We start from the raw sequence: 25,900 nt of genomic DNA, 5'->3' as shown, positions 1-25,900 counted from the left end.
ATATCTTACATATCTTCTGCAGTTTAGGAAAAAGAAAAAAATAATGTTGCGAAGGTCAGGAATTAACTTTCATTCTCGGCTTATTCTCACTCTGTTAAATTATTTACTTCAAAGGAATGTTTATATGGTCTGTTCATCTGATACGTTGATTAGCATGAAAGCGGGATTAACACAGTTACCTGCAGATATCCAGGCTAATTAAAAAAAAAAACTAATTTTACACCTTATTGTTACCTATATTCCACTCTTTAGAGTTATAAGATAGAGTGACCGATAGGCTACATGTTACATGCACTTTCAACACATTTGAAATTTAGCTTACACTTTATACTCTCAAACTAATTTATACTCTTAAAACGTTTGCCATTCCCAGTCTCCATTCAAGAGTAACTGTGCGTTTTAGCTCTGAGTTGGGTTTTAATGTCATGCATATAATGTTTAACAAATGTGCAGAATTTCACAGATAATATTCATATTTAGATACCATATATCACTACAACAATCCTCAGCACTAAGTACAAATTCCAGTTTACGTTTTTGACTGCAATTCTTCAAGATTACTTTTGTAGTACACAGAAATAAGGACAGAGTGAGACATCTTTTTTTCCTCTGCTCAGATTCCAAGAAGTCAAGCGGTCACACTAATACTGTTGAATTGCTTTTATTTCAAACAGCATTCACACAATACACTGTATTCTTGAGGCACATTCACATCAAGTGCTAAATAACTTCATGCATGGTTGAATGTAGGCTACAGCTTTGTTGAACTGAATGCAAATGCTGATTGTAAATGAAAATATTGCTTCATTATTTGGCACAGTAGGAAATATTGTCTATTACATGACCACAGGTGTGTTATTTTTGGACTTCAAAGTGAGGTGAGGAATGTGGTTAGATTTTGACCAAAAATGTAGAGTAGGTTCTGCTGGAAAAAAAATAAAAACAACAAAAACAAAAATCACAACAATGCATAAGGCTGATGATACTTAGTTAGCAGATATTTCACATGATAATTCACATCCAAAAGTTACAACAAAACAGCACTATTGCACAATGTTTTAGAGAATATCTAAGACAGATAAAAATCCACCTTGACATTCTGACTTTTACGAGACTCTTGTCACATTATCTTAATTTTAACAAATAAACAAAAAAACTTTATAGCAATATTACCATTCAAACTTCAAGCTGCAAAGTGGTTTCAACTAGGATTGCCCCCACTGCTAACGGGAAGTCTGCAGGTAGCTAAGCGACAAAAGCTAAAATGAGTGTGACAAGGGCCGTGTGAAATAGAACTACAGATGAATTCAGAATATCAAGGTGTTCCTCTAACATAAAAGAAAGTGTAAACCCATTTAAAGGGGTTAGTATACTTAACATCACCAAGTTAAATTCCCAGAGGTGTTTTAATAATAATTCATTGATCAGCAACGATATTGGTGTTAAATATAGTGTGTAAATGAACTTGGAGTTTGATATTTATTAAAGTGTAATACTATGAAAAACATGATTTTCACTCAGATTGTACAGAAAAAAATGGCAATGAGAAGACTGTTGTAGTACACTATTTACACTGTTTAATATGCTTATGCAACTAGTATTGCATTAATTATGGTAAAAATAGAACAATGTAACATGATATCTATATGCTGATTACATCTGATTTGGCCACCCTGTAACAACTGCTACAAATTACAATTATTTCACCTGGATAAGAGTACCTGGATTTTTTTTTCAAAAGCACAATAAATACAGAACATACTAAAATCTCCATTATTATTTGTCAATCTCACTGTCAACTAAGTACACAAGCAAATCAATCAGGTGGGTACAATCAATGACTGGTTTGAAAAGACAAACAAGAATTTTCCTGAAAGAGAAAGAATCTCACCCCTCCATCCGTCGTTCATTCCTAGACAGCTATAATAGGCTACAACCAGAGTAGGCACCATGCATCTAATTAAAACTCACTTCAAAGTCCAAACTGAAATTTCTGATCAGGACTTTTGAGAGGGAATCGGACTAATTCTCAAACCAAGAGGATGAGTTCCTGGGGGGTAATTTAGGACATGGACTCCTCCTTTCTTAGCACCACCCTCAACCATAGTGCATCCAAACCAGAGTGAAGCCAAATAATACAGAGAGGATTTAAATGTATAATTGATCCATATACACCCAGATACACCAGGTTCAGGGTCAAACACTTGCTTTTCAGATTCCTTCCCCTTACATAAAGATGAGGTGTTTACTCCAATTTGTTACTTACCAGAAAAAAAGCCACCAGAGCAACATAGACAACACACAGTATCCTCCTGTGGGTCACAATGTAAACTCATATCTTCCTAAAACAGTGCAACAGATTTGAGCATGGCACCAGACAAGGGGAGAGTTCAAAGGAAAATGAAGAGGCAAGTGTTTTACTTGAAACAGGTCTGGTTATGCATGAGGGCAGACAAGGACTAGATCCTGCGTAGAGGGTGCCACATGGACACGGGCTTCCTCAGGGTGGCCAACATCTGGTTCCAGTGGGTGATCCCCATCCCGCTAGCCTCGGGGCCGATGATCACGTGACCCAGGTTCTCGCCCCTGCCATCGTCTGTGGCCTCTGCCACTGTCACCCTCAGGGAGAGTTCCTGCAAACAGAGTAACATGGTTACACAATCTGTTTTGTAAGCATGACTCAGCATCGTGTTTACAGCATCGCTCAACCAGATCTCTACAGAGTCAGTTAAAAGAACGTATAATAACAACATTTTCTACTTTTATTGCTTTTTAACCTCATCACCTTTTACATTTCACATTTCATTTTATTACTGTTTGACTCATTTTCTAAATAGCCGGGGTGTAAGAGAGATTTTTGGGCTTTAAACATTTTTATAGATGTATTTAAAAAGTGCATTGTACTCTGTAGGAAGATTTAAATTATGCTGTTATGTTTTATGTCAGTCGACACTGCTGTTTCCAGCCTCACTAGTCTTGTTGCTGCCTCTATATCCATACTAATATTTGTTTTACTGTATTGTTATTTAACATCATTATCTATTTGTTTAACCTTTATTTAACCAGGAAGTCTCTTGAGGGCCTTTATCTCTTTTACAAGAGAGTAGTACACATACAGGCACATAAAACACACACAATAAATACACAATAAATTCACATTCACATTTTCATAAGACCTGAAGAGAGAGGCTTGACTATTAAAACATGGCAAATACACTGTAAATAATTATATTAAAAATATAGTAAGATCCATGCAGTCCACTTAACATGTTCTAATTGTCAGCAGCTTGTGCATACCTATTTATATGCAAATACACAACTGTTTTTGTTCCTTTTGTGGCTTTGATAATGTAAGTAGTGTCGCTAGACTTAGTATTGCCAGTGTTGGTTTGTTACTCTGTTTGTGGTATAACCTTTCATCTCTCTTATCTTGACCTAAATTCCTTGTGTGGATAGACAAATTTCCATCTTATCATCTCCTCATTCAGTAACAGTTTATTCCACAGAAGTGTCACCTGCAGGACGATGGATGGCACAGAGAAGATCATGGCTTCATTGAAGATGGGGTTTGTGTCGTCCCTCTTGGTGGAAGTCTTCTTCTTGCTGATCTTCCTGCCGTCTTGCAGTAGATAAACTTTGACAAACGGATCTAGTAATAAGAACGTAAGATTATAAGATTATATCTGCATTTCAGGCCTCTAACACCCCAACCTACACATATACAAATATACACACCCCCTCCCATAAACTTCTCATTAAAGGGTGATCAATTAGCTGCACATTCCTGTACACACAATTAGCTCAGTGGATGATAATGACATTGTTTCAGTAGGTGACCTTTATCGCTATAATGTGGACATTTAATGTGATGAACAGGTCAATTAAATTGCATCTGCCTCTCTGAATGAAGATAAATGTATCTTCTGGGAGGTGGCATTAAGAGTCTGTTATTACCAAGTCACAAAGTGTTTTGCTCAGTGGTGAGATGTGAGTCATTTAAAAAAATGTAGACAGATTTAATGGCAGAAACAGACGTGTACATGCAGTGCATAAGTTCTTAGGAAAAGGAACAGATACTCACACACTGAGTTATATCATATTTTCAAACAATACACACTGCAGCAAACAAATGAATGTCCCTGACCTGCAGTGTTCTTGCCGTTGGTCCAGACCAGGTTTTTGCACTTGGCCACAACCACAGTGAGGCGCTCTGCCGTCGGTAAATAGCTTAGAGACAAGAGGATCTCCCCAACTGCATCAACAGCCTGTGGAGTCAAGGCAGAACAGGGCAGACATTGAATGCTCTGTAACATTACATGTGTCAGTCAGAATCATGATTTCTGACAATTTGTACCAACCACCTGCCACTCATGTGCTGGCAGAAGTCTGGTCAATCACAGCCCCACACTTATCCTCTATAGTTTTAGGTGGTGTTCTGCTAACACATATTAAAATCAAGTGGAGCTTTGTTTAAATATAAGCAAAGGCAATATGGAAACTGTACGTCTTAAAACAGGACAGAGATTGTAAGATGGGATATGATAGGCAGACATATTAATGAAAATGTTAAAATTAACATCATTTTATGATTACATTTTAATATTCAATTGTTAATTAATCAATAAAGAAATAAAAGTAATAATTGTAAGATTTATTGTAAGATTTATTGTTTTATTGCACATAATTTAAATGTAAATGTAATCAATCAAGATACAATAGATTTTTTTAAACGCTAAATCCATTAAATGATTATAATTACACACGGTAAAAGCCTTTAATTATTCAAGTGCCACACTCCATTCCCCATAGTCTGTTATCTGTTATATTTGGTGATGTTCATCACACTCCCAGAGTTATTTTGTTGATGAGGGTGATAGGGACTTTAACTAGACTGTCTAGTAGAATTTTCATGTTCAGTGTCTTATTTTCAATTTTTTATGATTACACATGGGAAACTGTAAATAAAAATACAGAACTGGTAGACTTACACACACACACACACACACACACACATATATATATATATATATATATATATTCAAAAAATCACCCAGTTTTTGCCATGGTAACCTTCACTCTTATATACCTGGTGCACACTCTATTTGAATTACAATCAACTTCCAACCAGATATATAATTTCTGTGGCTATGGCATGAAGGTATTTAATTTAATATCTGTTTTTGTCATAACTGACTACATTACCAAAAACATTACTTATGCATTATATTTTGAAAGTAATTCCCTCAACTCTGATTATTATTTATTGCATTTGACCTGTAGTTAGGCTGAATTTCCAGCAGGGGGTCTCAGACGCCACCATACCTCCTGACACATTACAATCAGACAATAGTTACCACCTTTAGCAGGTGGTACAATATGATATTGGAAGTAAAATTCCAAGCTTAGAATATATCATAGCTTTGTTGTACCATATGATACATGTCTATGTTGTAGTTCACCTTATTGACATCTTGAAGGTAGAGCCAAGCGTTGAACGGTCTGATGGTCAGGTCCAGGTCTGACAGCTTGAGCTCTGCCACTCCTGCGCTGATGTTTCTCTCATCGGCATCAATACCAAAGGCGGCAAAACGCAGGCTGTACTCATCCAAAGAGGACAAGTCCATGGGGATGGAGAAACGCTCATCAAAAATCACGGTGAATGCATTTGTCTGGACCTGTAGTAAGCAGACGGTAGCAGAAAAGTAGGATCATAAACTCACTTTTTGACAATAGTTGGCTTTCTTAGGTAGATTAAGTACATTTGTTAGATAGCTAACTTTAGTACAAGTAAACAGAGCATGTACTACAAACACCTACACAAAATGCTTTATTTGTAATGCCTTTAAAATGAATCACATAAGAGTAAGTACATTCTAAGAAAAGATCTGTTGCTATCTTCATCCTTTGCCTGACTCATTTAACTTCAGAGCCAGTGTGAAGCACAAAAGGACCAAACACTTTCTATTTCTTAGATGATAACTTGCTCAACTGTGAAAAACCTCTGGTTCAAACCATACAGTCTACAGTTAAAACAGGCAGAATGAATCTGTGTGTATTCACAGTGTTCACAGCCTAACTTACCTGCCATTATTTAGTTTCCAAGCATCACATACAGACCCCAGAGAAAGAGGGTTTACAAACAAAGGCTGTCTGAGCTTTTTAAAGTGGAGAAAAGGAAATACTTGGTGTGTAATTAAACTTAATCTTAATCTTTAACCACATTTGCTAAAAGATAAATTCACCCAAAATAAAAAACATAAAGTATCTTATCATTTACTTCTAGTGGGATCGAGCCATGCAGATCAAGTTGGCTAAAGTTGTTTAGGTGTTAAGATGTCTGAGATTCCTGCATTCCTGCATCTTTAAACTGTCTCACAAAGAGCAGTCTATTCATACCATACATACTATGTGTTGGCTTATTGTTCATTCTGTGCACATCTTACCATAATGCACTTTACTACACTTTCTGGTTAGATGCCAAACCACCTTTGGTTGGTCAGGGGCCAACTCTGTGCAATGACTGGATCTAATGTTGTGTAATGTTGTGTAACTTCTCAATACCTAGAGTAAATTAACTAAAACTATCCACATGGCTTGATACCATGACAGGTAAGATAATACTAAAAACAACAACAACAAAAAAAAAAACGACAAACAAAAAAAGCTTGTAATTTGGGAAAATAAACTCCTTAAACATTTTCTTTTTAAAAGTGAAGAGGCAGCAGTCAAAATAAACAATGAAGCCATAAAACACCAACAGCAACAACAGAGCAAAAATGCGGAATGTGTAGGTTTAACAGACAGACACTGGGCAGGGGGACAACATAAAGTACATTAATAGCACAAGGTCAGAGAGGATACTTTTCTCACCATGTCATATTTCGAAAAATATTCCTTCACTTTACTGCCACTGTTATAAACCTGGAATAAAAACACCAGCTACATCATTTGCAGGGCCTGACAATAAAAGCTTTTTATTTATTTTTTTGAGCCAACCTCAAAACCAAGTGGATTCAGATAGCTAGTCACTATTGCATCTTTTTTCTTGACAAGCAAAAACAGCTTTTACAATGAAAAAAACAAACTGAAGGTCTCACTGGCAGAACGTACCACTACTACTTTAGATCAAAGTGAGAGACTCAGTTATTCAGCCAGAGAAACCGCAGCTAACTTTGTGCCCTGATGCTGATTTCAAGTCATCAGATGCTGAAGCGTGTGTTGAAAAGAGGGTTTACAAAGCGGCTGGAAGTTACCAGGCAACTAGTAAATGTGCAGAGGAGAGTGGATTTAATAATAGCCTTTTTTCACACCAGTGTTGTTGTTCTTGAAGTGTGAGATACAATAAGGAGTATTTCTTCAAAATATATATGAATTAAACACTGTAGCTTTCACGCAACTGCAGTGAAACAGAAGAAAATAATAAAAGCAGGTGATGTCCAAACTCACCAGGAGTTGTAATCAATAAACAGGAAAATAACAACTGTCTGTGCCGTAAAAGAATTTTGAATTCATCGCACAGGGGCTACAAATCAGCCAGTGAGGCCGACCTTGGATTTCGCCTCATATATAACAGTCGAATAGCATCATATTCATGCACCTACAGAATCCAGAAAAGGCCCTGCTTCTGCTGCTGTGTAAATATGTACATAAAGATATAAAGCCAATCCAAATCAGGCAGTATCTCTCTGCCAGCCCAGCACACAGACCTGCCCTCCATCCACAATATGAGACTGCCTGTCTGCACTGTTAGGCTTATCGCTTGGGGGATAACAATGAGGATGTGTGTGGTGAAAATGAGGCAATAAAGAAAGAGAGAGAGGCTTGTGTGTGTGTGGAAATGTGAGTGTGAGCTACAAAAGACAGAGAAAGGGAAGAAAGAAGACTGGCATATACTGTACATTATTACAGGCAAAACAAAAGCAAAAAGCAGTGACAGCAAATAATTCCAGAAAAAGAGATGAGGGGGGAAATAAGCGAGAGAGAGGATAGGCAAGGGGGGAAGAGGGAATGATAGACAGTTGATGGACAAAAACAGTTGCAACAAAAGCTGGAGGAGAGAATGAGCGAAGAGACAACACAAGAAAGCAGAGAGCGAGAGAGGGAGAGAAATGCTGGCTTGACCATCAGGGTGAGTGGAGCTGATGTCAGCATTTCCTTTGGTCTTCACCACTCCTCGACATTAAAGAGGGAGCCACTAAAGCTGCCGCATCAGTGGGTGCTTCCAATATTATTACATCCAGCCTGGACGCATTAATACAACAAAACAACATGCTCAAGTAAAAAGGGAGCCCTGGTGAGTTTGTGTGTCGTCTCCGTCAGCCTGTGCAAACTGTACAAAGCCACAGTCACAATAGGCGCCATGCCGATGATTCACAGCCAGGCAGGAATTAACTGATTTTCTGGCAACGTCGAGCTAAGAGCAGAAGGCGACTGGCAGGTGTAGCAGATGGAGGAATGTAGCCCTGTTCTTTTCTTGTCAGAGCAATCACTTCACATTAGAGAGAAAAAGTAACAATCAAGGTAAACACATTTCTGTCAGAAAAGAGATAAGCAATATTTGGATTTGATAAATCAAGATTATAAGGTAATAAGGCTTTGGTTTTAGTTAGTACCTCATATTTTGTTAGATTACAATGCAAAGACACAATTATTATAGTTAGTTACTTACTATTCTAAAAAGAAGAAGAGAAGAAGAAAAACAGTATTTTTATTCTGATAATTTCAAATTTTATCTTTTATATATGTATTTTTTTTCCTTTTGAGTGAAAATGAGATTCCATACATACATGAATCCCAAATCACAATATATCTAATTGCCAAAATGTGTTTTGAGATATAAATCATATATTTTCTGAGATGGATATTAATTAAGAAATAGAAACCAGAGAGAAATATCTGCTTTTGACTAATTCAGAAAAAGAGATCGCTGGAAAATGAATGTACTTCATCATTTTGTCTTACTGATTTGCAGAACTGTCCCCGAAGGCCAATAGGATAGAACTGAAAAACCTATGATGGTTTGTTCTCTAAACTCACCTTTGTTATATTGTGACCTGCAGCGTCGATCTACATTTTAAACCGAGTGAATTCAAATGAATCACTTCTCATCATGAAAACTGTCAAGGATCATATCATAAAAAGTGCATAATGCCACAAATCATCATTATTACAACCTAAACTACAGGTAAACACAGGTTATAGGTTACATGTCAAACTGAGTGAACTGAAAGTCAACCACATCCACTCCTGATGAAGGTAAAGGATGTGAAATCAACCTCCTCTACTACATCCAGCTCCCAGGGGGCTCGCCACTCAAGCAAATGAAATAGGCTCTTCCATCAGACAGGAAAGGATTGCTTGTCAAGCTGCAGGATCAAGCCTCTCACCCCGTGGGACGTATCACTGTCTTCAGACACTACAGGCTGCCTGCTCTCCCACAACATCCAGAGCAACTTTTATCTCCAGTCCATTGCTTAAGTTCAGTCATGACAACTTAACCACAAATTACCCATCTGAGAAACTATTCCTTTCATTTTCACCCTCAATCTGAATCTGAATCTCTACTCCATTTGTGGTCAGTGGCAGTTATGTTGAAAGTCTCCCAGCCTCTCTTTGTACTATGGTGCCAGCTAACAAGGAACACTTAACTTGACATTAAGCCAGCCATGTTTGTGCAAGAATTCCCACTTCCTACAACCCATTCGGGAGCCACAATGTAACTCGAACAAACTTCACAGACTCTTATAGAGTCTTGTTATTATTAGATACTATATAGAATAAATGATTAACTAGTTAAACAGAAAAAAAATATTGTCAGAATGAGCAATGATCAACATAATTATAAATTGCAGCCTGATATACACTCACACACATAAAGTTGTATTAGTCCACCCGTGAGGAACTCCATTTAAAGGTGCCCTATTGATCTTCCTTGTAAAGAATTCTGTTTACATTCAGTGTTAACTCACCACAATACATTGTGTGTATCCTTGCCATTTAACAAATGAGCTGAATGGAATTTTCTTCCTCATAAAACACTTGCAAAGTTGATTATTTAAACACTAGCCGTCAAACCTGCAGTCTTCCTCTTCCATAAATTTTGTTAGTGAATATTGCTGTGTTTATTGGTGCGACCCGAAACTCCAGTCTAAACTTTTAACAACCTGACTGGAAAAAAAATATCCTAATTTGTGTCATGGTCAGACCATAAGGTTGACAATATCCAGAAAAAAATAGTTAAGTTATGATATCTTTGTCGAGCTACTATTTCCAGTGTCAAGCTTTGAAGCTCAAGTCCAAGAAGCTCCACATCATCGGTGGGATTTTCCTTTCTATAATTTTGAAGACATACTCATATAATCACAAGAAGGAAAAAACACAACTTTCTTACCCGTGTGACTCCAACATTTAGCTCCTCTGGCCCCAGGGAGACTCTGATGAAGCAGCCGGGGAAGTCTCCTTCCTCCCTCTCCAGCAGGTCTTTGCCCTGGTGCAGAGTGATGTGCAGCATTCCCACCCCCTGGCCAGGCTGCCTGGATGGCTCAAACTCGAGTGTCACCTCCAGCTGGCCGACCGTGAAGTCATGGCCAAAGTTGTTGGCGATGGAGGAGATTGAGCTGAGGGAATCGGTGGAGATGGAGCGGTTGAGCTGGGCCATGCCTGTTGGGTCCAGCTCCCTGCTCATCAGCTCCAGGTGGCCCAGGTCCCTGAGGCCATCCGGGGTGTCACCGAGGGCCAAGCTGGGCTTGCGGCTGGAAGTGGTGGAGGTCCGCCGGTGGTTGTTGGCCGCCACTCTCTTAGTTAAGGGAACGAAAAAAAATAAGAAACTTCCTGTGACAGTTGCTGGAACTACTAGATTATTTAAGAAGATTAGTTACATGGTAGAATACATCTTAGCTCAAAAAGAGTTCATGCTAAATTGTTTATACTGCCAGTGTCTTGTAAAATGTGTTTTGATTTTTGTCATTCAGGACATTTCATGACAAAAGAATAAGATCTATTTAAGTGAGTTTTATTGAATAGCTCCAAAAGTATTTTTAAAGTTGGGATTTAGAAGGCGAACCAACTTCATTCTTCCCTTAAAGCATTTATAACAACTTTTGCATATCCAGCAGTTTAAGAGCAACATTATCATTCATTTCGTGTCGTGTTTATGGCTAGCTGATGACTGTAAATCCAATATTCAATGTTTTTGGTCTCTACCAACTCCTGCGGGAAATATCTGGCCCTTAAGCTGCCAAATGCTCAAATATGTTCACCACCTAGTGGCTAACGTTGCCTGTCTGCCATTTGGTGCTGTGTAGGTAGTATTCAATGAATTTTTAGAGCTTTTTCGCCGAAAACACCTTCTGTGACTGAAATAGTAAAACTGTGGGTTGGTCAGTTAAACAGTGAGCTAAGACTCACTATTAAACTCCATAAAGTGGAGCTGAGCTGCAGACTCAAGTGATAATTCTCTGGTGGTTCATCATAACGATTGTCCTGCTTGTGTTTCTTGTCCCATCAAATACTGCAGTAACATCGCTGTGTTTCCAGGTGTCAGAAACTTTTGTTAGCATTTATTCTAATCGATAGATACGATGGTTACAATTACAAAAATAAGAATAAACTGTGACAAACCAGAATTAGCTTTGAAGGCAGAGACAGTTAATTATATAGCATTGAGTCCAAAGACTCTGAAGGTCGAACTAAGGTATATTTCAAAGAAGAATAAACCTTCAGCTAGAGGAAACCTTTCTTTGAAATCAGATGCTGCAGTCCAATTGTAAGGAAAACCCTGCAGACTCTCAACCCTCCACATGATTGCTCATCACTTGCTCCAGGCGAAGAAGCTGGTTGATTTTGCCACTAACATCAGCCTCACAAAACCTCTCACTTCCTTGCCTTATGTGAAAGTTTTACATATATATATTTTGTGCGCAACACTGATATAGATATGTACCTTTTGTCTGACTTCTGAGAAGGAGGTTCCATATTTTTCTTGCAGGTATCGATAGTCAAAGTTGGGGAAGGGAGACGGCGTGGGGAAGGTTCCAGACTTCCACAGCTTCCAGATGTTGAGTCCGGCCACACCCAGCAGCACGAAGAAGCCCACTAGGTAGATGCCCACCTCCCAGCCCGGCGGGTTACGCACCACTGAAACAGACACATGAAACAACAGGTGCTTCAAGCTATCCTCATGCACTTCCATTTCATCAGTGGTAACATAAAGCTTGGTCTCATAACTGTCTGTATTTTATATTTAAAGGGAGAGTTTGATCACTGGTGGAAGTGCACAGTTTGGGTGAAACCCAGTAAGGCTTTTTATTTTAAGACTGGTAGGAGTCTTAACAAGCTCACAGTCACTGAGCACAGCCAGCCACTGTTTTAAGCCTTGTCATTTAGCAGTGAGTTGTGATTTTGGGAGATGGTCAGGGCTCATGAAGTTTTATGTAAATCAGGTAATAGTTTGGGACAAAATCTGACAAAATGTGACAGACAAATTGAAATGCCACTTTGAATTTAACATCAGAGCATCTCATGTTGCATTTCAGAGAGGGATTATGAGCCTGTACCGAGCTGACTTTCTCAAGATGAATTGCATCTGTGGGAGGACTTTGACAGCTTTATCTCTGCTTTCTTACACAAGCGATAAACAAATTATAGGGCAAGTTCACATGTTTTGTACACTGACGGCCTTCAGCAGCAGATGAGGGCAGAGGTGTTGCAAAGGTTGTGTATAAATGTGATGACAGCTGTCAAATAAACCGGAGAACATGCACATAAATCTACACAACTGAAAGAAAATCTACAAACAGCCTCATCTCTCATCGCCTCATACACATACTCAGATAAAAACACACATTTACATGAGTGTGGATAAAATTGCAACTTTCAAGCATTCATCCCCACAAGGAAGCTCATGCAGAGATCAGTAAAGGACTGTGCTGGAAACTGTCTGTGACATGCGGTGCGGTCCACTCACCACTCAGATGGTAGCCTGATATATCCCCACTTTGAGCCGAGGACATGGTGCTGCAGCCAGCCTGCAAAAAAACATCCAAACAATAATCTGTTCAAGTGGCTTTTTATGTCAAAAACTATAACAGAGTAAAGTCTTGCACTCTGAGTTGTTGCCAGACTTTGGCTTAGAGGGAACAACACAAAGAAAAATCACAGAACTCACACAAAATGGCAACTTGGTTCATCATTCAGAATAAAATTTGAGTTACTTTTTCCCCTAAAAGAGATTGAATATGCAGCTGAAGGAACAATTTATTCTGTTTTGAAGTGTATAATTAAATAGCCTTTTCATACTTAGTGCCAGTAACAACATTTTAAAAACTTTTCAATCTGAATCATTTCCCTTCAGCATGAATTAGAGTAAATGTGGGTGGATTAACCTGCTCTAAGCTACAGGAACCAAATGCACCACTGGACATTAATAGCTCCTGACATCCATTGCTGTGTTCAAGATACTATACATGAACAGGACGGGGTACATGCACACCAACAGGCATGCATAACAAGGAATGTCAGGGCACATGGTACATTTTAACATTTCTGTTAAGGGGTTTCCAACAGAGGGCCTACAAACAAAGGAAAAACTCATCAATGAAATCAGCTACTGAGGTGATCTGCTGGAATGAAAGCCTGCACATTGTTGGCTCACTCATTGTTAGTCACCCTGTGGGTCCAGAAACAAACTGCTTTTCAGTCTAGAGCTAAGTTACTTCTTACTGTTATGGATGTCATAGTCAAAAGAACCCAGTATTTGCTGTTAGCAGGGAGCCAGATGTGAAATGAAATCTCTCAAAGTCAGAGAGACACTTCACCCTGACACACTCCTGAATAGTTTCTGCTGTGCTATAGCAACTATGGGGTGGATGGGGTGGCTGTACAAAAAAACAACTGTCACACTAAAGTACAGCAATCATAACTTGAGTCTTGTCTGTGGTTAAGTCTAGACAATAAAACACTTAGGTTAAGGGTTAGGAAGACATCATATATTTTTGATCCATATTAGTTGTATTTGTAAGGGACAGGTTTGCATGAGCTTGTATTTTTATTAGAAATTGTAAAGAGTGTGAATGAAGAAAGTGAGGCCCGTCATGGTCTGGGGCAAAGGATTATTCAGCCTGTACTGTGGGTAATCACTAGTAATCTCCTAGCCAGGCTTTTGTATTTTTTTTTCCCAACACAGATCAAATGTACTATAACATCCTATACTTTAAACAGTACATGGATTCTGGGTGAACTTACTGATTATACATATGCTTCATGTACAGCTATTAGTTTAGTTTACACTAAGAAATCAATTCTGTTTTTGTAGTTTTTTTTTTAAATATCTGGAGGTTTTTTTTTTTTTTTTTTTAGAAACAAAGGAAAACAATATTTTCCTGCACCCTTCTCTGCCTCTGGGAACTGAAAAAGAAGAAAAAAAAAAAAAGATGGTCGCTGGAGTGTGACTCATTCCTCCCCTCCTCCTTCCCCGCTTGTTGGAATCTCCCCATATCTCAGCAGCTCTGGGGAAACGGGAGCATTACACTAATGATATAGGAAAAGCTGGAAGTGGGGGTGGGGGGGGGGGTGTTGGGTGTGTGTGTGTGAGGGGGTTGTTCACTCAATTCTGCTGAGCGCTTTGCAAACCACAGCCGTGCAGGCCAATTAAAGTGGCTGACGCAGTGCAGGGCCCACTGTCAGCTGCTGATGTACCATTAGCAAAGCATGGGGAATCTCTAGCAGAGGGAGAAGCTTCGAGCTCCCCCCCACCCTCCCCCACCGACTTGGCCCAGCGTGGTTCAGATCAGCTCAGCTCTGCTCAAGCTAACGTATGAGTGTAGTGGAGGTCCAGAGGAAGCTAAAAAGAGGGAGAGGAGGGAGGATCAAAGTTAGCGAGGGAAAAAAACAAGAGAGAGCGCAAGTCAATGTCTCAGACAGATTTAGTAAATAATGAGGCAGCGTGGGCGCTCTGGTGCCTCAGTGGGCTTAAGGCAGCAGAATACCAACAATGAAGTCCAAATTGCCTGAAATAGAAACACACTTGAAAACAAGAAGGCACACACATTCTTGGACATTGACTGCAGCTTTGGAAAGTCTGTTAATTTGAATTCGATGCCAGTGGATTTAAGGAATTGGAAGTCATAAAGGTGCAATTATCTTCTAACAGTGGTGTCCAATCTTTTTTTTGTCTGGCATATCCCCACGGGGCTCTCAAATGAGCTCAAGTATCACTTCATCAACACCAGCCATAGCCTTTAAAAGTGAACATAATAGCAGTACTTATATAAAAGTGGATATTGAGAAATTTGTTCACACAATACACCGTGATCTTGGAATGTGTTGTCTCTCTTCTCATATTTCAGCTTGCTTTTAAACTACTTACTTAAAACCTCAGCACATGGTTTTAAGGTACTAGAGCTGACTCAGGTGTCCTTAGCAGTCAGCCTATAATTACTGGTAGTTTATTGGTTATTGGAATAATAGATACAAAAAAAGGATCAGCCTCACAGCAATTTGTTATCCTATTTCTATACTTGCTTTTCTCCTCGAGACAAATGTGGACATAAATATATTTTTACCAAATCGTAATTTGGTAAATAATAGGCACTCTGTAGTCTTTGCTGTTACCCCTGGCAACCACAGAAATGCCCCCTGGAGTACCCCTTGTGACGATTAGACAATTCAATTTTTGGCCACAAGCTCAGACAGAATCTAAGGCATGTGAATGTGAAGGAAAGAATTCTCACAATTGTTCTCAAAAATATCAAGAACAAGATTTGGTCAACAAGAGCCTTGTTTCTTTGTTAAAGGGAAAAGGTGTCATCTGTCAGCCTAAGGCTTGGAATTACATTTCTGCAGATACAAAGAAACATCTATGGGTAAGATGATGAAAGATCTATGGGCTAACCATAGATCACAGAGGCTCAGAGAGAAGCCAACACACAACTCTCGAATCTCAGGAGGTGGGTTTTCAACAGAGAATAAAAAAATATGCTCACGTCCACACAACTATAAAAGACATCATCTATGCAAATGGAACCCATGGGTATTTGCTTATGTGCAGACCAGAGAAGCATACCCCTGAACACTGCCCTTGACAGAGGAGCATATAATCTGCCCAACAAGTCCCCCAAGCTTTATTGTGTGATAAGGAAGATGGTGTTTGTGTAATAAACTGGCAGGCAGAAAAAGGCAAACAGAGGCAGAGATGCCAGGGGGAGAAATCGACTAAGCCTTCGTACGCTGCACTCCCACTTTTTAAACATTTTTCTCTATTGCAATTATCAAGCTGACACCCATACAACTGGAGCAAGAGGCACACTGGTCTCAACTTAAACCATGATGTCTTATTTCTATGATATCAACAGGCAACATGCATATGTCTAAGATATATATCACATCCATTTTCTTCTTTAAATATGAGACTTTCATTCAACTGACAGCTCATTAACACATGGCTGTGAAGGGAAAGGTGAGAATTTGCATAAAAGCTTTTCCACTGATGTGTCATCTTCATGCCCACATGATCTCAACTCTCCACATCTTTAGATTTATCTCACTGTTGCTGCAGGGATTCTGTGTCTGATAGCATTCCTCATAAAGCCTAAAAAGTCTGTCTCCCTCCAGTGCACACAGAGCGTAGTTGGCTAAAGGACGTTTTAATTACCAAGATATGCATGAAATGATCGTCTTGTCACAATGTCAGCTTGCAGAACAGGCTGCGATGAGCATTAAGTGGCATGTGAATAATGCAATGGAACAGAGCTTGTGAAATTTGTGAAATGCAATTTTCCAGAACAGTAATGAGGCTGTCAAAGGAAAGTCAGAGTTGAGAATCATGCATGTTTCCCAACACTGACACAAGATAAATGTTTTTCCTCTGTATCATGGGCTGAGGAGTCAGATTCATATATCAGAGTTGTTTTCTGTGGTTGCAAGGCAAACTTCCTGGCAAAATTTCCCTCCAGGCGTTTATGGAAGTAACTCTGGACTATGCCCTGCTTTCCAAAACACCTGCAGTGTGTGTGTGCCTGTGTGTGAGAGCCAGATGGATATATCAAATCTATTCTCCATCACTACTGGTCTTTCACAGATACAGTATCCTAGGCATTTAAATAGCACTGAATACTAGTATCAACTTTCTGATCACTATAGAGGATGATGTTTATTTGCTTCAGGCTGCTGCAAAATGAGATAAAACAACTCATGCACACAGTTGGCAGATGGAGGCGTGCTTTGGAACAGTTTCCTTTACCTCTATTGGAGGAAGGCTGTGTTAGCAGGATTTATAGTTTGTCATTCTGCTGCAGCCAATCAGCTTACAGCTTGTGCAGGACAAAATCACTTCACTCTAGTCAATTCCAACATTTTCTTCATTAAAAAAAATGTTTAAAAAAGTATTAAATCAACTAAGACCTTGCTGGAACCTGAAATCTGAGTCTCACTTCAACAGAATGTTTTTTTCAAATTAAAAGCACAAGGCATCTCTGTGCCATGGAATTGCAACATTATTTTCTGACTGGGAACCTTTGTTTTCGGGTCACCCCCCTTCCTTTCTCTGCATATTGAGCAGGGATCTTTCAATGTAGCAACTAAAAACTAGAAAGAAAATTCCTGATTTAAACACTTCGGCAGAAATAACCTTCATAAAGAGTAGATGGTTTTTTGGAGGGATGGTTTTAACTCCTTCTATCTAGATAAAAACCTGACATGTAAAGGCTTTCTCTATTTATTTTCTATGTTTGGATGTACCTTATGACCTCTGGAACTGAGTGAAAGATACTCCTCTAACAAGACAGGACACAATTCCTCATGCAACTGGTAACAACATGAACTCATGCAGGTCTACCAGTGTAGGATGTGCTGATTTCTTAGTGGTTCTTTACCCACAGAAAGAAGAAAAATGGCTAGTAATTCAACATGATTTCTTGTCTTCCAACAGCCCACTGTGAAATAGATGAAAGCTATATCACATTCTTACTGTAAATATTACTGAAGCCTTTATCATGGACACTCTTAAATTCATTTGGTGATGTTAAATTTCCTGCCAATGGTTCAAAGAGTGAATGTCTTGACCCACGTATCTTGAGTGTGAAAGCTCCATTTGTTTTCCTGTGGTCTGGTGCAGGGTCTCCTACTGAAAAAAGCAACGTGACTAGCGAAGAAAGAGACACTGTGGCTGCTGCATGCAAACCAAGCAGCCTCCTCTGTCTCTCCAGCTGAACCTAAAGCAGCTCAGCAAACCCCGACACACCTGCTCAGAGAGCAGCAGTTTCTGCACATTGGATGTAAATATGCCATAGCTGCTGCTGTTTGCTGTGAGCAGAAAGGATGAAAGAAAACAAGCATTTCCCTGTATTGGATGTGCATGTTAAAACAGGTCTGATCAATAGGAACTGATGCACTGATTTATGTCCACACATACACACACGCACGCACGCACGCACACACATACACACATAAGAGACAAGAAGAAAAAAAGAGGAGGTTAGATAAGGAGAGAAGCGCGACAAGGATGAGATAATAGAAAATTGTGACAGAGGAAAATAAAAAAAGAGATGAGTGTGTGTTGAAAAAGCAATAAGAAACAGAGAGCAGCTGGGCAGAGAGGAAGGGGGAAGGGATCATAGGCCTGTCAGCTGCCCTCCTCTGACTCTTTCTCGCTCGCTCTCCCAACAACTGATCAATCAACTTTGCTTTTAATCTTGCACAATGACTCATAATCAAATTAACTGCCTTACTGCTGTGCTCGTCAGAGCAGCCGGATATAACACGGTGTTCAGGCAGCAAAGCAATAAGTCTCTCTCCCTCTCTCTCTGTGTCCTACCTCCACACACATCAGTATGTTTCCATGACAGCTACACTTTGACTTTCTGGTTTAGACCGCTCATCTGGTGCAGAGTTAAGTGAAAGTAGCATCACACCAGCTGGCGCCAGTTTTTAAATGTCAGCAGTGGCGCCAGCTGAGACAGGAAGAACCTGCACGCTGTGGCCAATCAACTCAATCACTCAGGGTTAAAAACAACAAACCTGGAACTCAAATTTTCTTGGCAAGGATGCTTCATTTCTGAGGGCTGCTAGAAGTGTTGCAAAGGCACTGAAACCACAAAAAAAGTCTGTGCAAAGGATATCAGACCAAAGCTGTGGACCAGGTGTCCGACCAACTCTGTAAACCTTAAAAACAAAATGTTTACATGAGCTTTAAGAGCTTCATAATGTATATATAGCAATGACTATGAAAATAACAGAGATAGCCTTGATTTCAGTTTGTACAGGGTCATGTTTGCAAATTCTACAATTCAAAACGGAATGAAAGGAAATGGCATCTTTGAGTGTAACAGCAAGTAGATAATTGTTTGCATTCTATTTAGTTTGATTATTCAGTCTAGAGCTACTTAAACAACTCTCACAACTGGAATTTGATCTGTCTCCAAAAATCTGGAAGTTAAAATATTTTCTCTTCTCCTTTGGCAGAGACAGAGAAAAGCTCACTGTACAGTTTGTGATGAGCTTACGAGAAAAAGCCTGCTGACTTCACTCTAAACCACATTAAACATCAGAATGTCCAAAAGGCTAATATACAGAGTGGATAAAATACAAACACAATTAAACCAGGCAAATGGAGACGGAGCGCTTATTTGGTTGCATTAACTACAGGCTAATTTTGTAAAATAATGTTTTTGCCTTTAATACTGATAAATGATGACACATGTTATTTTCCAGAATCAGCTTGATCCCGATTTCACACATGTGGATGCACAACAATACAACCACAGTATTCAGGGTAATTAAAGATGTTGCTGAGTGTTTCCCATTTACCTCCACACCTGAATGGACTTTCTGAATGCCACTGATTTTTCATTACTTCTGTAATCTTGGCGCCTCAGTCTGTAGCCCTGATGTTAGGCCTAAAAAGCTAAATCATGTGTGATCATTGCCCTACCACCCCACAAACTCATTATACCCACTACTTATTAGATTAACAACCTCACAATTAGGCTAATACAGGACAGAGAAAGCACTTAGTGCTGCAGAAACGTCTGTCAGACCTGACTTAATGTTTTGGAAAAAGGTTCATTCACTTTCGGTAATGTGAAAGTGGGTGGAAGCCTAAACTCGCCAAAGTGGGGAAGAGCAGTGATTTGAAGCCAAGCCACAGCTTTATTGATTAACTATTGAGTAACTGCAGTCAGATCCAAAGGTATTTGGGCAGTTTTTATGCTTTCACTGTGCAACCCTGTGTCTTTGTAGGTTAAATCTTACTTTGAATAGTTAATCTGCAGACTCTCAGCTTTAGAGCCAAACTAAGATTTGAATTCCCCTCACACACAAGCTAATGTGAATAATTTTCCATTTTCCAGCAGTTGACTGACATCTGAGGGCTGCTTTCGGTCAGAGTTCAGTTCTGTGCGTGCCACTGATGGCAGCATGTCACTGCCCTGTAGCCTACAAATGTTGATACAAGACTCCACCCCTAGGGTAGCCTAGCTTGCTAACTTTGCAAACCTGTGCTTCATTTATCAGTACTGTAACTACTATGTATAACTATTTTTGATGAAACTGTCAGTTGGTACAAAAAATCCACACCCTCTAGAATATAGTAACATAATGTAGTTGTGCTGTCACTGCAAAAAAAATCTTTTTTTTTTTTTGGTTACAGTTTTGATGAAACATGTACAAGAGTCAAAACAGCACAAACTGTGTTTCAGAAAATTTGAATAGGTTAAAGGAAAAGGTTGACATTTTAGGGAGAATGCTTATTTGCTTTCATGCAGAGACGAAGATGAGAAGACTGATACCACTGTCATGTCTGTGTGGAAAACAAAGTGCTGAATTGTTATTTTTACACTTTTTGGTTTTTGAGTGTATTTCTGCAAATGTTGAACTATTGCTCTAAGAGAACAGTCAATAAAGAAAGCAGTTCTATATGTTGTTAACACTTAGCCTGTTAACTTTTCTGAGTCTCACTCATAAATGTGATTCATCTTATCTATCTCCAGCCTGCTGTGATTCAAGGAATCTCTGAGAGAAGAGAGCTGTGGATACATTCAACAGCAAGCTGCTCTGACCACAGGCATTCACCAAAAAAAAAAAAAAAGAAAAAGAAAAGAGAGGCAATCCATTATATGATCTGTTCTGGAAATATTAGCTGTGATGCATTAGGGTGTAAGCCAGCGTTCCATGTTAGGAAAGACCATGTTGATAATGGCGGTTGGCCTGTAGGTGTTACAGTAGACTCACAGAGCCACATGTCTTCACTGTTCATCTAAGTGCTCTCAGTTTTCTTAATGTAATAACACTTTTCTTCCAAGGGGTTCAACAGGGACACGGGAGGGAAAATGTGGTGTGTTATGGCTCTGTGTGCGTGTGTGTGTGTGTGTGTGTGTGTGTGTGTGTGTGTGTGTGTGAGAGAGGCAGGGGAAATCCATGAAAGAGAGTGAGAAAGAGAGGAGGTGTTAAACGAATGGCTGAGATGATTGCAAGTACTGGTGGAGGAATTGAATTCTAAGCAGGTCGTATTTCAGCTCGACGAAGAGACGAGAATCCCAGCGACACACGCGCACACACATACACGCTGCTATTTCACCTCTACTGCCAAGCCACATCACACAGACCTCTAGCATCATTAGAAAGCTGCAGGGGAACACACTCGAAGAGTGGGAGAGTGTGATATCATGTTAGCAAGACTGAGTTGTTTTCCAGTTTGAAATGTCAGGTGTTTTTCAGCTTAACTTTCTTTCTTTTACATTCTGAATGTGAATCATGTTTTCAAAATCACAGCTTTTGTAACTGTTAACTGAAAAGCTTTCCAGGTAGTCAACACACAACATTTGCTCTTTACGATGGAGCACAGCAAGGTGAGAAATCAGTGTGGGCGGCTTCGGGGAAAGAAACAGAAGACCTCTAGAGTCAAAGAAGTATTAATCAGCCAACGTGAGTCACAGTAAACAGGACCACAGACAGCTCTGAAAGTACAAACATCCATACAGTGTCTGCAAAAAACACCAGACAGCTGCAATGATAGAAGGGGAAGGAGCATTTAGCTGACCAAACACACCTGGCAGTGGACATGCTGCTACTTTAGGATCATTATCTGCGTCATTTTTTTGGTAAAAAGCAAAATTAAAAACCCAAGCAGCATCTCTCTCCTCTCACTTTAGAACAATGGCTCCCAACGTCTACCCCTTATCACAGGTTGCATAATGTCTGAGTTGTGAGCCAAAGAATGATGTTATCTTCATTTCAGTCATTTTCAGAGGCCTGACATGATCAAAGCATTCAGTGTTTCACGATTAAAAATAAAAATAGGGTTTAAGTACTGACCATGAATTGCAATGACCCCTAAAAATGTGAAACGTGTTGGTTTTCCCCAGTCTTGTCATTCATCTCAAATTAATCTTGGGTCCTGATCCCTGATACTTGGCAACAACTGATTTTGAATATCAAGTGGAACGAAACAAACACACACTGCCTGTTCTGGCAGTGCTTCAGGACTCATGTTTGTCTGAGCATCAACCAAACTTTGACAAAAGGTAATAAAATATTGGCACTAAATGCTTTTCTAATGCTTCTTGCTGAGTCTTTATTATTCTGTGATCAGAAATTCATTGATCTAACTCATAACTTTGTTAATTTAAAAGTAAAAGAAATACTAGGCAAAGTTCTTACATGGCTGTTGTGTCAGGGTGAAACTGGAGGGTTTGAGCAAATTATATTCATATTGAGCAAAATGACATCTTGGGAAAGTCAAGTAGATTTTATTTATTTAGCCAAAAATCACAAACTTGCCTCAACGTGCTTTACACTCTGTACAGCCCTTTATTCAAAGGATACCCAGTCTTGCAATGGTTTACCTTTTCAATGCATAAAGATTAGCAGCTCAAAAAGCTAACTTAACTCTGTCCTGCAAACAAAAGACCCGCCGAACCAGACTTTTAGCTGGTTTAAATTTACGCTGCAGCCCTAAAGCTGCTCATCAAACCTGCACTAAGTTTTTTTTCAGGTCACAGTTTTCAGTATGGAGTTCAGCAGAGTGGTGCTGAACAGACACCTCCCGCTGCTCGGGGGTGCAATTTGTTATCCCTCTTTTAACCCCTGTAGCCCACTGGAGGCTTGTCCGTGAGCATCGGTTCACCAGCACAGCCAATAACCTGCTCATGGTTCAGGTCCACTTGCAATGCGAATCAATATTTGGGTCGACTGAAAGAAAAGAGCGGAGTCGCGGAAATGCTGTGCCAGAGGAAAAATAAGCCTGCTATCCCGTCTGCTGGGATACATTCACAAGCGCAGCTAATGCCTCACACGCTTTAAATTAATCCTTTCACTGTCAACAAAGAAACAGAGGAAAAAAGATGCATGCAAGTCCCGAGTCTCGCCATGATGCATGTTGCATGTTAGTGCAGAGAGGAGCGCAGGAGCGCAGCGGCTTATGGCAGGTGTTCGATGGGGCCAAATGGCCTGAGTGAGCACGCATTTCTTACCCGGAGTTTTCTTTTGGTGCAGTAGGGAGGAAGGAGCAGGAGGAGGAGGAGGAGGAGGAGGAGGGGGTAAACCAACTCCACCGCTCTCCCTTCTTCAGGCGCCTCTCTCCATCCAATGACACCGGCGCCGGTCCGGTCTGTGTATCCCGGGGGGAGGAGGAGGAGGGGAGGGAAACGGCGTTCTCACTCCTCCCGTTTCAGCGCATCCAGAAGCTTTTCAGACGCGGCCAGCTGGAGAGGAGGGAGAAGGAGCAGAGGGATGAAGGAGAGGAAGAGGAGGAGGAGGAGTGTTTATCTTCAGCTCCGAGGTGCCCGTCTGTTTCTGTTGCTGTTGCTGCTGCTGCTGCTCGCTGGAGTCTGGAAAGCTGCTGCCAGAGGCATTTCTGTGTGAGTCGAAGCTCACCCCCCGACCGACCGACTGCAGAAAGAAAGTCCCACCCCTGCAGCGCAACTTCCACCGCCGGGCCGCTCAATAACACGACCACCGCCTCCTCCTCCAAGGCTCCACAGCAGCAGCACTGGAGAGGACCTGCCTGCTGCACACGCGCACACACACACACACACACACACACACACACACACACGCATACACAGCCTGGTCTTACGCAACGGGTGCACGAGGGGGGAGACCACGATGGGAGGTGTGTGAGTGCATTTCAGGGACACCCAAACTTTTTCTTCATCAGCCCACCAAAAAAACCTCCTGACCCCGAAACTGATCACATTCTGTCCCAAGAACAAACCTCCTCCTCCTCCCTTCCTCCTCTGAGATTTTTAGCTGTTAGGGATGATTCAGTGTGAAATTATATAACTGTCTATACTGGAGGTGGGCAGGGGCGCAGCGATGACACCTCTGATAGCAAAACACTCATCTTTATTCATCCTCTCATCCAGGCACTTGCCAGAGAATCTAATTAAAGGTAAATTAAAAGCGCTCCTCACCCTGCTGCCATGCAGTGCAAAGTCACAACACATTACACTTAGTTGGTAAGTTCACATTTTCAAGTGCCACTTTCTAATGAGACACTCCAAATATAGGGTTTGTAAAATGTAACAAATGGCTTAATTAGTAGTTAATAAATCACCTATGTATGCGGCATAGATCAGAACAGTCAGAGCTTGTTATATTACAGGATAACAAACACCAGCAGCAGCTTGAGTAAAGGCAGCAAGCCCACAGGGTAAGAATACTCTGTTACAAGTAAAAGTCACACATTCAAATGGTTTACTTAAGCAAAAGTATAATCTGTTATAATTTATTTGCTGATTACAGTTTGTTTTAATAATGCAAATGTAGTAGTGGGCTAAGACATCTAAAATACTCAAGGGAAGTACATCAAAGTACAGCACTTGAGTGATTCTACTTTCCACCAAATAACTAGGAGTTACTCCACTTGACTCACCTCTCATCCCACTGTTTCTATTCCATCTATCATTTATGATAAATATTTACTGCATCTCTGCCAGTCTGCAACTTAAACATACCTCCACATTCATTTACCGACTTCCTGGAGGAACACGTTGTGACAGGGATTTAAATATAAATTTGAAAAAAAAAAAGTATAAAACTGAAAATCTGCTTTTATCAGCGCACTTAATATTTCCTCCTTAAAATCTGTCAAAGGACTTTTTTTTTCTCTGCAGGGTGCACAGGAATTTTTATTCTAGCTTTTTCCAGTTTATTTTTAATGTTGCTGTAACATTCATTTTTAAACACAGTATAATTTAGTTTAGTTTTTAGGTAGTTTTTCTGCATTTTAACCCTCAGCAGACTATGAGTTGTATGGAAATGTATGCAGACACCCTATGACGACCATAGTACCATGAATGAATCATTTAGATATTTGAGAAATCTCAAGTTGCCAATATGTTGACAAAAATTTTTCTTTCTTTAATTGTTGCTGATATTTTACTGAATGTGAAGGCTTTCCCTTCCAATATATCACAAAGGTACTTTTATTTACAGTATATAATGAACATGTACACTTCTTCCATTGTTTCCTGCAGACACCCCTGGATTTCCTCTGACCCCGTTTGGCCTGCTTTGACCTCATTCAGCTGGATTATTGATTAAGTAATGGGTCACAATATAGGTAATAAACCTATTGGAGCATCACCCTGGATCCAGACTGATGAATGTCACATTTACTGCCCTAACAGGAGACACTCACCATAGCCTCATGTGGTGGATAAAGACAGCTTTGAACTGGTGCAAAGACCAGCAGTGAGTCCTGGAAGAGACGAAGGAAACATTTGGGCAATTTTGCAACCGTAAATCTTGATTATTGTTGTTCATCAGATAGACCACATAAACAGTAATTTGTTTGGATGGAGATGCAGCTTCATTAAATTTCTACCTTGCATCATGTTGTCCATGTTGCATTGACAGAGTCCTCAGTGACCACACCAGGGTTTGCCCTCAGCTGCAGCTGTGACAC

At 40.0% G+C, this 25,900-nt stretch overlaps 1 protein-coding gene across 1 annotated transcript; it reads right to left on the bottom strand.

The window, feature by feature from the left end:
- Positions 1-645: 645 nt before the first annotated feature.
- On the bottom strand, positions 646-23,988 carry syt12 (synaptotagmin XII). The gene is made up of 8 exons (XM_018675906.2): positions 23,463-23,988; positions 12,965-13,025; positions 11,942-12,135; positions 10,391-10,795; positions 5,460-5,675; positions 4,145-4,265; positions 3,516-3,649; positions 646-2,633 (listed from the first exon to the last, which is right to left on the bottom strand). The coding sequence occupies exons 2-8, from the start codon at positions 13,008-13,010 to the stop codon at positions 2,460-2,462; spliced, it is 1,290 nt and encodes a 429-aa protein (XP_018531422.1). The 5' UTR covers positions 13,011-13,025; positions 23,463-23,988; the 3' UTR covers positions 646-2,459.
- Between the last annotated feature and the right edge of the window lie 1,912 nt (positions 23,989-25,900).

Source organism: Lates calcarifer, linkage group LG10, assembly GCF_001640805.2.
Source record: "Lates calcarifer isolate ASB-BC8 linkage group LG10, TLL_Latcal_v3, whole genome shotgun sequence".
Lineage (NCBI taxonomy): Eukaryota > Metazoa > Chordata > Actinopteri > Centropomidae > Lates > Lates calcarifer.
This window is presented reverse-complemented; position numbering and strand designations above follow the sequence as displayed.